At 43.2% G+C, this 18929-nt stretch overlaps 1 protein-coding gene and 1 long non-coding RNA gene across 4 annotated transcripts; both read left to right on the top strand.

The window, feature by feature from the left end:
* The first annotated feature begins 3239 nt into the window (after window positions 1–3239).
* Window positions 3240–4756, top strand: LOC143021992 (uncharacterized). Its single transcript, XM_076179922.1, has 2 exons — window positions 3240–4646; window positions 4736–4756. Exons 1-2 carry the CDS (start codon window positions 3240–3242, stop codon window positions 4754–4756), a joined length of 1428 nt encoding a protein of 475 aa, XP_076036037.1.
* Window positions 4757–7628: 2872 nt separating this feature from the next.
* LOC143022084 (uncharacterized) lies at window positions 7629–15781 on the top strand. 3 transcript variants are annotated; one of them, XR_012966026.1, is made up of 3 exons: window positions 7629–7643; window positions 8074–8371; window positions 15577–15781. It is a non-coding gene; the product is annotated as an uncharacterized LOC143022084 (long non-coding RNA). The 3 variants fall into 3 exon arrangements; XR_012966027.1 differs by lacking the exon at window positions 7629–7643 and adding an exon at window positions 7858–7872; XR_012966025.1 differs by lacking the exon at window positions 7629–7643 and having other exon boundaries at window positions 7879–8371.
* Window positions 15782–18929: the final 3148 nt, after the last annotated feature.

The raw sequence follows: 18929 nt of genomic DNA, 5'->3' as shown, positions 1-18929 counted from the left end.
ATGGCTGATTAGCTGCTCATCGGCAAAACAGCAGGGTCTGCTCCTACGCACCCCAGTCCTAAGAACGGACCGCCAAAAAATCGAGATAATTACCAGAATCCCCAAGACAATCGTCGTGGGAGTAGTGAAGGGAGTCCCCATCGATGACGACGCGGAGAGCTTGCTCAAGAGAGACCTGGAGATCCAAGATCTTCCCGTCGATGATATCAAGAGGCTCATGTCAAAGGAGGGCGTACCAACAGGGTCAGTAAGAGTGGCATTTCTTGCTGACACCCTTCCCTCCACTGTCAGATTAGGATATACCTTACACCAAGTTGTCCCCTACGTCGCTCCAGTAAAAAGATGCACAAAGTGTCAACTCCTAGGGCACTCTAGGAAGGAGTGCCGACGCAAGGCACCTCGGTGCGCTAAATGCAGCAAAGGACATCCTACCCAGGACTGCAGAGAGCAGCAATTTCTCTGTGTAAATTGCTGTGGAAATCACTCTGCTGCCTATCACGGATGCCCAGAAGTGGCTATTAGGAGGATAGCGCATGAGATAAAAAACCAGAGATATGTCACCTTCTCGGAAGCGCTAGCTGCTGCCAGGGAGCGATGGGCTACCCACCTTAAAGAAGAGTGGGCAAAGGAGAGGGACTTTGGGACAGCGCCCAGGTCCCCTAAACACCTTTTAGAAAACGCACCCCCAACCCAGGCGGTTAAATCACCTGGCACTGAGCCTCCACCAACAAGTGAGGAAGTCTGTGCCCCCAAAGAAACGCCGCCTGCCAAACCCCCGACGACCACTACCACGGAAATGGAAGACAAGAAGAGGATTAAGAAACGTAAGATAAGGAGAAGAAAGACAGGCCAGATCATCTCACCCCACCCCGAGGGATCCTTCCCCACCAACACGAACATTCCTCCTGAGACGTCTCCTCCCATAGTGGAAAAAGAAATAAGGGCACTCTCACACGACAGAGCAGCCTTACTCCCAGCGCCCTCCATCCCCCTCTCAAGCTCCATCGAGAGCCTGAAAGCCACAGTCGAAACAATACAAAAAGATCTAGCTCGTTCCAACCCACAGGCAGCTCGGCTTCTAGACGGAATCTTCGTGATTCTTAGTACAGTCATGGAAATTGGAAATCATGGCTGTGCTTAGAATTATGCAATGGAATTGTCGGGCAATAAACACTGCCTGGGATCAACTAGTGCAGCATCTCGCCAAACACCACTACGAGGTAATTGCACTACAATCACTTCGGAAACGCCCTCTCCAGCTACCAACTCTGCCAGGCTACCACTACCCTCCCTTCTATGGGACCGATGCTTCAGGCGAAGCAAAGGTAGCCACGTATGTCTCCCTAGGATTAGCCGCCCAAGTCGGAACCTTGCCTGGACCTCCACTGGAGGCAGGATATGGTACGGTCTCTTCTGTCAAGGTGAAAGAAGACCAGACCATTAACATCCTAAATTATTACAATCCAGAAACGACTAGGCACTTTGAATGGCTTGGAGCCTTCACTGACAACTGGGTAGTGGTGGGGGATTTTAATCGTCGCGACGCCCTATGGGAAGACGAATATCCCCATTCCTCTCCTGAACTCGCCTCACAGTTAGACTCCGTGGATATGGTCCTCCTCAACGATGGCACCCACACCAGAGTTCCAGACGTGGTAGGGCACAGTAAGTCAGCCATCGACTTATCTTTCGTATCCTCAAACCTAGCGGGAGCCACAGACTGGTTCACACTTGGGGACCCTTTGTCTTCAGATCATCTCCCTATCTGCGTCTCCATACACCTCTCACCTGTAGTCCACCTGCCTCCACTGCAAGGAAACCTTAACCTTCAAAAGGCAAACTGGACTGCATACAAAGAGTTCTTGAACAACGATGACATTAGCCTAGACCTCGACAACTCTGTGGACAGCTTAAATCAGCAGTTCACCGGCATAGTTCTGGCAGCAGCTAGACACGCAATCCCCTTCGTCAGCATAGGTCAGGGAAGGCGTGGCCACCCTTGGTGGACGGAGGACTGCAAGATTGCTGTCCACAACAAAAGGTTGGCCTACCATCGGTACAAGAGAGAAGGGTCGGAAGAAGCCTTCATCGAGATGAAGACAACAAATTCGCGTTGCAAGAGGACCATAGCCCAAGCAAAGCTTGCATACTGGATGGATAGCAAGGACAACACTTTGGACCTAAGCGCAGCTTGGAAAAAGGTCAAGATCCTAAAGAGCCGATATAACCCACCGGATAATGACCTTACAGCCCCAGACGGTACGATCCTGTGCACTCCTGAGGAGAAGGCTGAAAGCTTTCTCCACCACTTTGCTAGTGCAAGTACCATGGCCAGCCTCCCCGAAGCACAACTGCGCCTCCGTCGCGAACAAGAATCCCGAATGGATCTTTCTCCACCGAAAGGGGAAGACTCGAGCCTAACCCTACAAGAATTGCGCTGGGCACTCAGGGCAACCCGGACAAACAAGAAGTCGCCTGGAGCAGATAAGGTCACATACCCTCTCCTACAGCAACTGCCGCTTTCCATGCAAATTAATCTGCTAAGATTATATAACAAATGCTGGAGGCAAGGCGTTGTTCCTAGCGCCTGGAAGCACGCTATTGTGGTACCAATTCCCAAGGCAAACAAAAGCAGGAAAAGCGTAACCAACTACAGGCCTGTCTCTCTCACCTCCCACGTAGGAAAGCTCTATGAGAGAATAGTATTGAATCGACTGAAGTCCCAGGTAGAAGATAAGGAAGCCCTCCCAAAACTTCAAGCCGGATTTAGAAAAGGGAGAAGCATCACTGACCACATCGTGCGACTCTCCGAACATATACGTAGGGCCCAAAGACAGAGACGGATTCTACAGACGTGTTTTTTAGATATTGCCAAAGCTTTTGATACCGTCTGGCACGGTAAACTGCTATCTAAACTCAAGTCTATTGGAGTTTCGCCGGGACTGTACAAATTTGTGCAGTCCTTCCTTTCAGGTCGATCCATGGTTGTACGCTGGAAAGGACACCTCAGCCGATCGTCAACCATTGATATGGGAGTCCCCCAGGGCTCCGTAGTTGCCCCGCTCCTCTTCACATTGCTCCTTGGGGATGTAGGAAAAGGAGTGAGAAAGGACACTGTCGTCACAGCCTATGCTGATGACATAGCATTATGGAGGTAAGCTAGGCACCGGCGGCCCAAAAAGGATTCTGACCAGCACAAGTCAGAACTCCGTCTCTTTCAGAGACAGGTTGACCTGGTAATGACCCAACTGACCGACCTGGGCTTCATGCTCTCCGCATCAAAGACTGTTTACATGCCAGTCCACGGCATAGGTTACAACAGAGGAGACTACCCTGACTGGAATTACATCACAGTGGACGGAACTCCCATATACCCAGCTAAGGCAGTTCGATATTTGGGGGTCATCTTCCAGAGAGACGGAAAATGGACTAGCCACATAAATCAGGTTATAATAAACGCTAGACGAGCCCTAAACATCGTCCGAGTCATCCGCCGAGAGCCCTGGGGTCAAAGGAGGGAAACACTGATATCCATGGTCAAGAGTCTGGTACGCTCCCGGCTCCTCTTCGGATCTCCTGCCATGCACGATCTTCCCCCGGGGGTAGTGTGTAGATTAGCCAGAGTGGAGTGCCAAGCGCTCCGCCTGGGTCTCGGTTTGCCAGCATCAGTTCCACATGAACAAGTGTATAATGAAGCAGGTGTTCTTCCTCTTTGGTATCAACTGAAGAAAAATGCCTGCAAATACTTGTTCACCAGTGCTAAAGTTGCAAATTCTACGGATGAGGAACTCCGGGAGGATTGGTTGCCGGCCTCACAGACGACGCACATTCAAGGTCTGCCTGGCTCTGTCAAGGACCTCTGCATAAAAGCCGGGCTTCCTCCCGATGCGAGACAACTTGTTACCCAGTGTCAGGTGGATCTCTTTCACCCCTGGGTACTCAAACCACCAACAGTTGTCTCAGAAATTCCGGGATTGAGATGCCAAGACGGTCCGCATCTTCTCCTAGCACATGTGAGGGAGATGATAAGGACGGAGTACAAGGAGGACTTCCTTGTCTACACAGATGGCTCTGTGCTTGAGGATGGCCGCACAGGCGCAGGGATATTCTTGGAAAACACACAAGAGTCCATCTCCGTGAAGCTTCCCCCCACCTCCATCTTCTCGGCCGAATTAATCGCCATTCGGGAAGCCATCAAAATAGTTCTCGCTCTTCCCCATCCGCCAGCTTGTATCACCGTGCTCTCAGATTCAAGATCCAGCCTTAAGGCACTTCAGAGCTGTCAATGCGACTCGCAACCAGACATTTTGCAAGAAATACTGCACCTCACTGCTGAGGCCTCCAACAAAGATATTCAGATAAGATATCAATGGGTTCCCTCACATGTGGGGTTGCACGGTAATGAAAAGGCGGATGGGGCAGCCAAGAAGGGCGCCCTGGCGCCTGAAGAGGACATGATTTCCATCAAATTCACGGTCAGCGACGCCCTGCACAAGATCAACAGAGCCATCTGGGAGACCTGGAAGGCAGATTTCACCGCCACTGCCATCGCTCGGGGATGGCCGACAACAACCTGTCACGGAGGAAAACCCCCGACCTTCCCCTCTGTACCCCCTTATATGTTAGCCATGATATCCAGAATAAGGGTAAATCATTGGCGAACCAAATTTTTAAATCTCCTCTGTACCTGTGGCAGTGAACAGGTCTCTTTCAATCACTGCCTTTTCGTTTGCAGACAGTTCAGGGACCATTTTAAAGTTTTAAGAAATCTCTTCGGAGATCCCTCCACCGCCCTAGACCAATTGAGGGCAAACAGCACATCAGACGCCGGAAAATCCCAAATAATCCTGGCTGCCAGCCTAATCTGCTCTTCCCCCGTGGGAGGCCTACTATGACCCCCTCCAGCCGGGTCAAATATAACAAAATTCCGCACTCCGGTAAATAAATAGATATAAAATTAAATTAATAATAAATAAGATATTACGGCCATAGAAGAAATTAAAGACAGTCCTGAAATCGGCTAGCTCCGCAGGGACTAAAATATTAAAAAAAAAAAAAAAAAAAAAAAAAAAAAAAAAAAAAATTGTACACATATTCCTTTGAAAAAGCATACCTGCGAAACTAGTCAGGAATAAACTCAAGACTAAGACTCCTGTGTTTCCTATTCCGCTTACATCATATATATATATATATTCCAAACTGCTTGCCAAATATATATATATATATATATATATATATATATATATATATATATATATATATATATACATATTCCAAACTGCTTGCCAAATTGGGCATTAGTGTTGCCAAAAAATGCCAAAATTCACACAAATTAATGGCATAAAATGTTGGAACCACCTGGCAACTCTGGGCTGACGAGCGCTTACGCTCAAACAAGCGGCTCAGTGCGTATGGTCTAACCCAAGGTCTAAATATATTCTTAGATCTTGGTCTAACGACCACGTAGAGACGACGCATGTAGGGTGGTTATATAATGTTACATTGGCAGTTATATAATGTAATGACTACATAGACTACTTATATAAAACATTTACTATATATATTAGATTAAGTACTACATATATAATAAAGGAGTATTACAAATGCAATAAAGGACGATTACATATGCAATAAAGGAGGATTACATATACACTAGATATATGCAATAAGGAGAAGAATGGATAGATAGATAGACTTTATTTGGCAATAAATCAATGTACATGAAGTGCAAATAATGACAAGAACACATAGTTCGAAATAATAAATGTAAATTGCCGAGGATAACACAAAAAGCATGAACGCTTATTTCCATTGTGGTCCTCATCAGGTTATTATTCTACATTAAGTCACACGGACAAACATACATAGAGGGTTGAGGGGACTAGAGACACTCATGAGTAATACCAGTCAGTGCACATATGACACATAAACATTGTTATAGTTTTGCTAATATTACTGAAATGTTTGTACACATAGGAACATTGAGTCCAAATATTTGAGCACCATCCAAAAGGAACATTGCATTAAGCAAAGGAACAACAAAATAATGTTAAACTGTAACAAAACAGTATGAGTGAGTACTATATCGGAGTAGTACCATTAATAATATACTGCATTTTTCTACATCTGTATCAAACACCACCAGAGGCGCCATCGTCGATGACGAGCACAATAGCGCGTCATTTTATGCACACGCCATTCAAACGGCCAAATTTATATACCGCGGAAAAGTTAATTAAAAAAAATGTTGTGTGAGTGTATTTACTACGATCGTAGTAAATTTCAAACATTCACATCATCAGTTACATGTCGGTCAATAAAAACATAAGATAAACATGGCGGCCTGCATTCAGCAGTAAATCGAATATTGGTATATGTTTCAACGTAAAAGATGAGCTAACATATTTACGGTTGTGGCAATTGACCAAAATAAAGTAAAACTACTAGTATCGTGAATTATTTTAATACCAAAATAAAGGCAGCTTGTTACGGTAGAGCTGAGAAATCGAAGGTTTTAATTAGTTTTTTTCTATCGGGTCGGATTATCGGATAACAACATCAACATCAACCCGCCATCTTATCAAACTTCACTCTATTAAGTTTCTTACTATTATGTTATTAGCGTAATAGACTTATTGTTGAATTACTTGAACTATTTTCTTTATAATGTGTGATTTTCATGTAATTTGATCAGAGAAGTTACGTTTTTATCCTCCGTAATATTACGGACCACAGCTACGATTCGTCCTGCCCGCTATCTATGATCACTGGTGGTATGGATCAAACTACACTATTAAGTTTGTTACTATTGTGTTATTAGTGAAATAGCTTGCATATAGTTGAATTATTCAAACTATTTTCTTTAAAATGTGTGATTTTCATGTAATTTGACGGTATTCGTAGCTGTGGTGGGTAATTTTGCAGAGGATAAAAACGTAATTCATGGAAATCACACATCTTAAAGAAAATATGACAAATAATGCACCCATATGCTAAATTTTTATATAAATTGTGCCTGTCAGTAAAAACCGTCATTGTTTACGTTCGATCGGCGATTCGTCAGACCGCACGTTTCGGCCCGATTTCCGGGGACAAAATAGGCCTGATTTAATTCCATTCAAAATGCAATATCTCGAGAACAAGGACAGCTAGATGGATAATTCAAATTGCATTATACTCATAGCGACTTTTTGCATCCCATGAGAACTACTTCAGCTCAAATATTAGGAATTCCATTTTCATGTTGACCTAGCTATAACTGAAACCTACACTGCAGCTAGGGTCACCTATTAATTAAATCTAACATTTTACCTGAATCTCAGGACGGAGTGGGCAATTACTATGAGCACCAAGGAGTAGTACATTATAACCTGAAGCACCAGAGGTAGGGTACAGGGGACCAGTACTCGAATGAGTAAAACAACAAGGAGAATGCGGAAAAAAGTCAGATCATAACTGTTCTCGGAACCTACCTGAGACATATGCCATATTATGACTGGCAAAACAAAGGTGGAAACCAATTTGTAAACACCAATCATTGTTATGCTGAACTAAACTTCTGAAGAAAAAAAAAAGGGGGGGGAGGGGAGGTCAGAGCAGTTATGAGTGAACGCAGTTAAGGATGGTTTTACTCATGGAATCAGGTATCCCTCAACAAAATCAAGGCTGCTCTGTCCATAGCTGAGACATATAGTGGGTTCAGAAGGAAAATAGTGGAATCCAATTTAATTATATTTGCCCATGATGAATATTTCCAAGGGTCAGAGGACCCCAGATTATCAGATATATCAGGGTTATTCATCACCAAACAAATTTGTCAACAAGTTTCATCCTCCTCCCTCTGATCCGACCTCAGGTCACATAAGAGTTGGGGTAGTAACATCTATTCTTTTTCCAGTTCCCTTCCCTTTGTTAAAGGTTGCTATTTAAGACAGCATCCTCCTTCCATTATGTACTACTGAAGAGTTATGCAGTTAGCAATCGATATATATAGTTTTGCTTACTCAACTCTTTCATTGTTCCGATTGCGGTGTTAGTTGTGATTTACAAATGTGTTTCTATATTTTTCACCAGTGATTAGTGACGTTGTTGAGTTATCCCCCGAATTTACCTATCTCCTCTTGTGCAAGACAACGGCAACTGAGCGATGTAAATGTGCTAAACTATCGGCAGAACAGTCCTAAGAAAGTAGCCAGGTTCGACAGCGCTAGATAAACAAGAACAGTAATGTCGAGGGAATTGATGGTTTGTGGAAGATATGGCAGTCAATCCACACAATAGATCCCAGCCGTCAAGTGGTGATGAAGAGGAGGATCCAGTTGAGAAAATGATAAGCAAGACGGGTTGTTTGGAAAAACATTATTCAATTCAGGTAGCAATTTGCATAAATCGTATTACTTATGTAATTTATGTAATATTATAATATAGCCATTAGTACTTGAATAACATGACCATAACAAGGAAATAAAGCCATCTTCACTTAGTCTTTATTAATTCAATATTATTTGGGGATATTGGGAAGTTTGATTATTACTCCAGGAGGACCATATAATGTACTGACAAATCTTCATTCTGGATTTTGTCATAGGTCATCCGAAGTCAAGAAATGGCTGCCTGTGCAACCAAGTAATATAAACTTAATCATTAACATGAGGCTTAATGTATAGATCATAATAGTGGTTCCACCCAGAAACCTGATTTGCTCCCCCACCCCTCCACTCTTGGTAAGCTGAATTAATGCTAGGGGTGTATGAACAAATGTTTCTGGATGGTACCACAAAACTCATGTAATGATGAAATGGAAAACTTTCATAAACTTAACAAAATTGATATAACCTTGCCTGCTAAACCCTGCTAGACTGCCCCCAAGCTAAAAACTATCATAGACATTATTTGAGTGAGGTAGATTTTTATAAGTGTATACCTACACAATATAACAATGAAAAAATAATTATTTTGTAAATTTATAATACATCAATATGATATATGTTATTTTTGGTGGAAATCCATAACAGAAAAGGTTGGTAAAAGCTATACACAAACAAATATAGCTGATTCTGCTGCCTGAAATGCCATCTTTGTTTTGGTAGATGCAGAGGTCAAAGAAATTAAAGTATGATAAGTTTGTCTATTCTAACTGAGCCTAACCTAACCTGTATTCAGTAATGTGGTACTTGTTCTTCTTGAAGTCATCAAGGTCATTGTCATTGTCTTTGACCTCCAAGTCAATCAAAACAGATGGTGTCTGAAGGTGTCAACACAATTTCGTTCTATATGCAACTATAGGCCAATCAGTTTGACATCAGTTATAGGAAAAATGCTTGAATCTAATAGTAAATAGACTCAGAGAACACATTGAAAGACAATTTAATTCGTGATTCACAGCATGGTTTCTCCAAGGGTAAGTCATGTGTGACTAATCTTCTATCTTTTACACTAAAGTGTATAAGGCATCAGATGACAATGATAATTACGATATTATTTAACTTGAATTTAGCAAAGCGTTTGACAAGGTGCCACACCAGAGACTACTAAATAAAATCAAAGCCCATGTCATAGGAGAAAAAGTGTTAGAATGGATTAGAGCTTGGATTAGTAACAGAAAACAGAGGGTCACCATAAATAGAGTAAAATCTAGGCGGGGCAATGTTACTAGTGGGGTCCCCCAGGGCTTGGTTTTGGGTCCCTTGTTCATTATGTACATAAACGACTTAGATGATGGGATAAAAAGTGATATTAGTAAGTTTGCGGACGACACTAATTAGGTGAGGAGACGACGAAGAGAATCTGCAGGATGATCTTAACAACTTGTTCACATGGTTGGTGAAATGGCAAATGAACTTCAATATCTCTAAGGGTAGCGTGTTAAATGTAGGGCTACACAATCCCGAAAATAGATACGGCTTAGATAACACACTTTTAGAGAAAACTGAGTGTGAGAGAGACTTGGGAGTTCTAGTGAGTCTGGACCTTAAAACCAGGAAGCGGTGCATTAGCGCCAGAAATAAAGCTAACAGTGCATTAGGTTTCATTGCTAGGACAGTAACGAATAGAAGGGCAGAGGTAATTATTAAACTCTATCTAGCGATAGAGTTTAATAATGCAGGACTATGCAGTACAGTTTTGGTCTCCGTCCTACAGAATGGACATTAACCTCTTCACTCCAGGGCACATCGCATGTCTGGCAGCATTAACTGCCTGATGGGCGATGTTGCGTCATAATAATCGCATTATAAAAAATAAAGTCAGTGCTCAGTCGTTCGTTCTCTTTCACCCGTGAATTTTGATAACCATAGAAAACATGATGAAGCCAGTTTAGAGACAATGGAGGTTATGTAGGTACAACTACAATAAATATAATCAAGATGCCGACATCAGCATCATCGCGTACCCACTTGCTCCTCATGACCCCTACGTAGGCGTCACCGTATGGAATTGGTTAATTCACTAGAATCACTACAGAGAAGAATGACCAAAATGGTACATGGACTCAGAAATTTACCTTATGAAGAGAGGCTTAGACACCTTAACTTACACTCTCTGGAAAGACACAGAGTGCGAGGTGATCTAATAGAGGTGTTCAAGTGGATCAAAGGCTTTAACAAGGTGATGCAAACAATATTAAAAGAACAGGACAGGACTCGCAGTAATGGTTATAAACTGGACAAATTTAGATTTAAAAAGGAAATGGGCAAGAATTGGTTTACTAATAGGGTGGTCGACGAATGGAATAAACTTAGTAACCATGTAATAAGTGCTGAAACTATCAGTTGTTTTAAGAAACGATTAGACAACTTTATGGATGGGGATGACAGGTGGTGATGGATTTGGAGCTGCCTGGTGTAGGCCTTATGGTCTCTTGCAGTCTCCTTCATTCTTATGTTCTTAAGTTCTTTTGTGCATAGCTTTTAGCAACATTTTCTGTTATTGATTTCTGCCAAGAAAAATATTTATTACATGGATGTATTATAATTTACAAAATTAATATTTAAGTTTCTAATGCTATATCACATGTGTGTGCACTTCTAAAAAAGATACTTTGAGTTACTCTATAGAAATGCAGTAGCAGGCTGAGACTCCTCCATGTCAAATAAGAAGTGCACATTTGACATGGAGCAGCTTCATTCGGGTACTCAAGATTTATCTCTATTAAATAGCTAAGTAGCAACATTATTTATAAAGAAATGTCCTAATTTATAAATAATTAAAGTTCCAGAAGATTAGTTAGGATGACAGGTGTTAAAAAAAATAATACCACACAACCTCTTTAATGTATTATAGTGCCCAAGTCAAATTCTTGTGCACAGCATCAGATGCCTAATGTGTGATGCATCACACTACTTGCATTATAAAACAAAGTCACTGCTATACTACTCTTTTTCTTTCACTCTGAGTAATAATAAAAGCAAAAAAATGTGATCAAACTAGCTCACAGAATCTAGGGGTCACTTGTCTACAACTACAAAATAAATGTAATCACGATGCTGATGTCGGCATCTACATAAAAAATTATACCCACTCATGCCTCACGGCGCCTATGTAGGCATCGTTGTATTGAAGAGAGTAAGATGCTTGTTGTTACAAATTTGATTTTGAGATCCTGCAATTTTTCACCTCCTACTCCTGTAAAGAATAGTATAGCAGGATGTAAAGTGAGATTCAGGGGCTGAAAACTTGGAAAAGGAGGACTGATTGCTGCCCTACCATCTTCAAGTGGCTCGCCTTTGGACCTGCTGCCACCTGATAGCCAAGAATGTGTCAGTGCCTGAAACTGACAGTGTAATCCTTTGCTGTCACTGCCACTATTTAGGAATAACTTAATTATTCCAACTAACCATTGTTTTGTATTGCTGCATTGAAAATAGGGAGACTTACATATACCAAAGGCTTTTTCCCCCTTACACGGGGGTAGCCAAAAAAGAAAAAGGCATAGAAATCACTCCCACCCATTTCATTCCCATATATTCCAGTCCCCTCCACTCTCCTCCCACCCTCCTATCTTGGCACTTCCTGGATGACGGGTCATCCCTGCATCCTGTCCACTGCCCTGGGTCAGAAGCAGTGTCGCAAGACACAGCACATCCACAGCAAGGCCACTTCATAAATTCGGCGACCCCCCCCCCTCTCTGTACCCTCCTGCAGAAAAGGAGAAGACGGGGAGAAATCCCTTCGGGCTGCGTCAAATTTTTTCTCATACATACTTCCTCACCCACCATCCCCCACCCACTCCCCCTCATGCATCACAGCCTCATCTATACACAATCCTTCTCCATTCACCCCTATCTTCTGTCCTCTCCCATCCTTCCTCTACAGAAATTCCTCTCTTTTGTAAAGCTCCTTTCACCCCATCCATCCATCTCAACAACCACCTCTGCCTTCCACACTTCTTTTACTAATCTTTCTTCACTCATTCTTTCCATGTGTCCAAACCATCCTAATACTCTTTCATCAACCCTATCTCCCAGCTCCCTTTCCACCTCTGTTCTCCTCCTCACCTCCTCATTTCTCACTCTATCCTAGTAACCCCTATCATACTTCTCAGACATTTCATCTCAAACACATTCAAACTCCTCTCTTCCTCTCTCATGTTCCATGTTTCTGCCCCGTACATTGCTGTTGGCACAATCACTCCTTCATAAAACCTCCTCTTAGCATCCATTCCCAGATATCTATTCCTCATTACACTTTTTAATCCACCAAGGCATTTACTCTCTTCTCTCAATCTATATTCTACCTCCACCCCCACTCCTCCCTTTCCTGTCACATTCGCACCCAAGTATCTGAAACTATCCACTTCCTCCAGTTTCTCACCCTTAGTGCTCACTTCCAGCCTACTGTCACTTTGTACATCTCATCACCTTACTTTTGCCCACATTTATCTTCATCATCCTTCTTTCACACACCATCTCAAACTCTGTCACTAACTTCCTCAATCCCTCCTCTGATCCTGCTACAAGCGCAGTGTCGTCAGCAAACAACAGCTGGCTCACCTCCCACTTTTCTCCATTTTCTTTAATCATCTCCAACCCCTGACCCACTACCCTTGCATTCACCTCTTGCACCACCCCATCCATGTAAAGATTGAACAGCCAGGGCGACATAACACACCCCTGATGAAGTCGCACTTTTACCTCAAACCATTCACTCTCTCCGTTTCTAATCCTAACGCAAGCTCTACTACTCTCATACAAACTCTTGACTGCTCTTAACTGCTTTCCTCCTATCCCATATATGTGCAGTACCTCCCACAGTGCCTTCCTGTCTACCCTGTCGTAAGCCTTTTCCAGATCCATAAAACCCCCAAAAACATCCTTCCCCTTTCCTATAGCTCTCTCACATATCTGCCTTACCACAAAATTCTGATCTACACAACCCCTACCTGTCCTAAAACCACACTGTTCCTCACCAATTACTCCCTCTGTTCCTCTCCTAGTCCTCTCAATCAAGACCCTCCCATAAGTCTTCCCAACTACACTCAACAAGCTGATCCCTCTGTAACTACTACATTCACACTTATCAGCCTTTCCCTTGTAAAGTGGAACTATACAGGCACTCCTCCAGTCCTCTGGCACTCTACCCTCTCTTAAACAAACATTAAATAACCTCACCAGCCAGTCCACCATAACTGTACCTCCTTTCTTCAGACATTCTGCATGGCATCCACCCAACCCAGGTGCCTTACCTGCTCTCATCATCTTAACAGCTGCTTTCACTTCATCCTTCCCTATTTCTCCTCCATTTTCCTCACTCATCACTCTCATTTTCTTAGCGCTTCCCACTGCAACTACCTTTCCCTCCCTATCCTCCTTCACATTTAGCAACTCCCTAAAATACTTTGCCTACCTTCCTTTCACTGCCTTCTCCTCCATTATCATCTCTCCATCTGCACCTTTTACCTTTTCTTCTCTACTTGATTTGCCTCCTCTTCCTCTTTTAATTTCCTTCCAAAACATCTTTTTATTACTTTCAAAATTTTCTGTCATACTCTTTCCCCATTTCACATCTGCTCTCCTCTTTGCTTCCTTTATCTTATGCTTAACTTCCTTTCTCTTTATTTTGTACCTCTCATATGATTTCCTTATCCTAAGTTGTAGCCAATCTATGAGTGCCTGCTTCTCTTCTACACCCTTCTTTGCTTCCTCATCCCACCACTCACTACCCTTCCTTCTATTTCCTCCCACCCTCCTTGTTCCACACACCATCTTTGCACACCTTATGACTCCCTCCTTGAACCATCCCCATTCCTCCTCCACTCCTAGTTCTACTCAATCCTTTACTCTCTCCCACTCCTCTCTCAACTTCTTCTTATACTCATTCTCCTTTATTTTTTTCTTATTTAAGCAGTTCACTCGAAGTACCTCCCTACCTTCTGCCCTTTTCCTCTTTCTCTACTCTCAAATTACCTTCCACCAGGAAATTTTATGATATTCCCCCACTCTCTCCCCTTAGAACATGTACATCCTTAACTCTTCCTACCATACTCCTGGTCACCACTATATAGTCCATAAACACTATCTGCCACCCTTCCATCCACCACCCTCTCCCATGTGTATTTATGCTTGACTTTCTTCTGAAACACTGTATTTGCTATCATCAACTCTCTGTCGAGACACAAGTCCACCATCAATTCTCCACTACGATTTTTACGTGGAACAACCATACTTACCAATCACTCCGTCAGTTCATTTCCTACCCTAGCATTAAGGTCTCCCAATACAACTACATTGACATTTCTCCCTAATCCCTCTATGCACCCATTTATATCTACCCAAAAAGCCTCCCTTTCCTCTACACTCTTCTCACTATGAGGCCCATATGCACTTACAAAAACCCACATCTCCTTTCCCAGTTTCACCTTCATCCACATCAACCTTGATGACACCTCCTTCCACTCCACTACCCACTTACTTATCTCTTCACTTACTAGTATAGCCACCCCTTCTCTCCCTTGTCCCCTCTTCACCCCTGAATACCTCCCAGCTACACTCCCAAACTCACAATTGCCCTTTCCTTTCATTGTAGTTTCACTCAAAGCCAGCACATCCGTCTTTCTTCTCACAAACATACTGCCTATCTCTTCCCTTTTACTTTCATCTGTACCACATCCATGCACATTAAAAGACCCAAACCTTACGGTACTGGTTGGAAAGCTCCCAGACCCTCTTATGCCATTACTTTCTTTTTTAGGAATGTCCCCTTTTGGGGCTACAGGTAATAGGACTCCTAATCCCATCCCCTGTCCCTTTTTTTGTCGCCTTTTATGACTCGAGTGGAAATACTTGGTGGCAGTATTCTTTTGCCCCCACCACAGGGTAGGTAGGCAAAAAAAAGGAAATGAATATTCAGAGAAATGGTACAGGACAGTAACAAGGGGTTGGGGGACAGCATAATGGAGGGATAGTCGTAGTATAAAAGTGTCATCATTTCTCTATGTACAGAGTTTTCCTCTATCACAGACAAAATGATGTGTGGCTCTGGTAGACCCTAAAGTATCAACTGCATGCTACTTTGCCACAATAACATGCAGCCAATACCCGAGACTTAATTTGTAATAATGACTTGCTTCTTTATTTTCAGTTTTGTATGGCTGATAACAAAGATTGGAGGAAGTGTCAGACAGAAGTAAAAGATTTTCAGAATTGCATAATGGAATACAACCAAAGGAAAGAAAGAGAAGGGACATGAAGAAGATCTTACAGTAAATTAGATTTGTCAGGTTGAATGAATATGTATTGTTGTATTCAACATTGTAATAATAAAATTGTATATCACTGACAAAGAATATTAATTGAAATTTCATCATAACCAAAAGGACTGTAGAATAGGTAGGAGGTCATGATATGTGCAAAAAGGGGGTTGAATTTACGTTAGCCATGTTGAATAATTCTTGGTGTGAAAAGAAATATTTGAGGTGGAGAAATTTAAGGTCACTTGTAGCTGTATTTTGATGTAGCCCAAAGGGATTCCTCCCCATCTTCTCTTTTTCTGTACGAGGAGATGGAGGGGGGATGGTCACCGATTAGGTGAAGTGGCCTTGCTATGGATGTGCTGTTTCTTGCAACATTGGATTTCACCCAAGGCAGTTGGTGGATACAAGGGTATACCGTTATCCATGAGAAGCTGAGATGGGAGGGGTGGTGGGAATGAAATGGGTGATATAAATGTGCCTCTGATTTGGCTACTGCCACTATAAGGGGGAAAAAGCTCTTGGTGTATAGATAGTAGCCATAAACAGTTGAGGGGATATGGAGGTGACTAATAGACTAAAGGAAGCAAATAAATATTTAGGTGGAATGAAAAGGATCATGAGAAAGGTACGTATGCCAAAGGCTTTTCCCTCCTCACAAAGAAGATAGCCAAAAAAGCAAAAGGATAAAAACCATTCCCACCCATTCCATCCCCACATACTCCACTCCCATCCACCCACTTCCCTCCCTCTTATCTTGGCTCCTCCTGGATGACAGGTCATCCCTGCATCTTGTCCACTGCCCTGGGTCATCATCACAAGACACAGCACATCCATGACAAGGCCACTTCATTAAAAACGGTGAACCCCCCCCTCTCCATCCCCTTATGCAGAAATGGAGAACATGGGGAGAAATCCCTTCGGGCTGCATCAAGTTATTTTTCACATATTCCCTCATCCCCCACCCACTCCCCCTCAAGCATCACAGCATCATCATTACACAACCATTCTCCATCCACCCATACTGTCTTCTCCTGTCCTTCCTCAACAGGCATTCACTTCTTTCCCAATGTCCCTTTTACCCCATCCATCTCATCCTTAGTCACCCCCTCATGTTCACTCCTTCCACCTCTGCCTTCCACACCTCTGTTACTAATCTTCACTCACTCTTTCCATATGTCCAGACCATCCCAATACTCTTTCATCAACCCAATCTCAACTCCCTTTCCACCCCAGTTCTCCCCCCTCACCTCCTCACTTCTCTCTCTATCCATCCTGGTAACCCCTATTGTACTTCTCAGGCACTTCACCTCAAACATATTCAAACTCCTCTCTTCCTCTCTTATGTTCCATGTTTCTGCCCCATGAGAAAGGTATACACCCATCCCCCTGCTATTGTGCCTAATTGGTGCAGCTAAAGCCGCATGATAGGTGAAAATGCGATAGTGAAGCTTAAGAACTAATGGTATTAATTATGATTGGTACCCAGACCAAAAATTTTCATCCAGCTTCACCAATATTTCTCCTTTGTCTTCACTGTTTTCACCTTAACAAAATTGCTTAAACATACAATCCAGTGCTGTAACACACCAAGGCTATAAAATAGAAAATAGACATTTCATAGACATTTAATATACCTTTTTGAGGGTGATGAGGGGCTTGGGTGGGTTAGAGGGGTGATGAGGCTGGGGTGGCTTGTTACTGACCACCCACTTGACATTGTATCTCGTTGAAGAAGTCATCTGTGGCTGCAGGAGTCTCAAAACCCTCAAAATAATCCTCCTCATCCCCAGAATCATCCTCTTGTGATGGTCCTGGTTGTGGGTTGGTTGGTTGTGTCTCGGCACGTTGGCGTAAGAATTTTGTGATCTGGCATTGCTGCAGGGCATTGATGTGGGCATGATACTGTTTGTTATAACCTTCTAGTGCTCTAATAATGAGCGAACATCTTGCTTCACTGTTGATGGAGCTATCTTGCTCAAGGAGGTGCCATATCCTGATGCCCAAGTTGATCAGTTCCTTGACGCCGGCTGTGGTGGAGTCCTGCATGCGTGGTTACCTGACCACCCTCCTCCTCATGTTCTCCTCTCTCCTCATCCTCATCCTCTTTCATGATGTCAGCAACTGTAATGGGCTGGCTGTATCATTTCCAGGATTTCACCATCTGTTGTGTCCTCAAAACCACCTCCAGGAACTTGGCAGTCCTCTTGTATAGCTGCCTCTGCCTCAGCCTGCACTGACTGTGGCTCACCTTCCACTCTCCCGGGTCGGTCCTCTGGGAAACCCTCCAACACATTTTGCTATGCATGGTGAATTGTCTTTTGGGTTACATTTTTCCAGAAGTGTTCAAAAAGAAATTGAATACTGTATGTACTGTAGTACTCACTTATTCACGGAGTGGGGCCTGAGAACAAGTAACAAGTCACTTCTACAAAAAAATATTGCAGCTATCACGTGCCAACACTCACACAGCGCACAGTATAGGAGCAGTACGATGGCCTGTACATGTAAACAAACCCTTGACCAATCAGCGTGCAGCTCGAGCCAACAAAGATGGCAGCTGCCTGTGACGTCACGGGGTGTGTGTGATAGCAGCCGAGCACCATGTGATATAAAAATTTGGGCTAGAGGCATGTGATAGCAGCCAATTTGATATGTGATATGGAAATTGTATCAGCTTTTCAAGTATGCGTTATAGCTGAACGCATGATAGCCTCTTCACTCCGGGTCACATCGCACGTCTGGCAGCATTAGCTGCCCGACGTGCGATGTTGCGTCATAATAATCGCATTATAAAAAAAAAGGCAGTGCTCAATTGTTCATTCTCTTTCACCCGTGAATTTTGATAACCATAGAAAATATGATGAAGCCAGTTTAGAGAGAATGGAGGTTACGTAGGTACAACTACAATAAATATGATCAAGATGCCGACGTCGGCATTATCGCGTACCCACTTGCTCCTCGTGACGCCCATGTAGGCATCACCGTATGCAAGTGGATAGCTGGGGGATAGGTGTATACATATACCAAAGGCTTTTTCCCCTTTATAAGGGAAGTAGCCAAAAAACAAAGGTATAAAAACCACTCCCACCAATACCATCCCTAACATACTCCACTCACCTCAACCCTCTTCCCTCCCTTTTGTCTTGGCACCTCCTGGATGACGGGTCATCCCTGCATCTCACCTGCTGCCCTGGGTGAGAAGCAGTGTCGCAAGACACAGCACATCCACAGCAAGGCCACT

This window comes from Oratosquilla oratoria, chromosome 43 (genome assembly GCF_046742065.1).
Source record: "Oratosquilla oratoria isolate Oo_2021 chromosome 43, ASM4674206v1, whole genome shotgun sequence".
Lineage (NCBI taxonomy): Eukaryota > Metazoa > Arthropoda > Malacostraca > Stomatopoda > Squillidae > Oratosquilla > Oratosquilla oratoria.
Note: the sequence above shows the minus strand (reverse complement) of the source record. Positions and strands in the feature narration are given on the sequence as shown.

Excerpts from the sequence above, each read along its gene's own strand:
- LOC143021992 (XM_076179922.1), top strand. The coding sequence starts at position 3,240 with ATGACCCAACTGACCGACCTGGGCTTCATGCTCTCCGCATCAAAGACT. Across the intron at positions 4,647-4,735 it reads CCATGATATCCAGAATAAGG|ACAGTTCAGGGACCATTTTA; the intron begins GTAAATCATTGG and ends TTTCGTTTGCAG.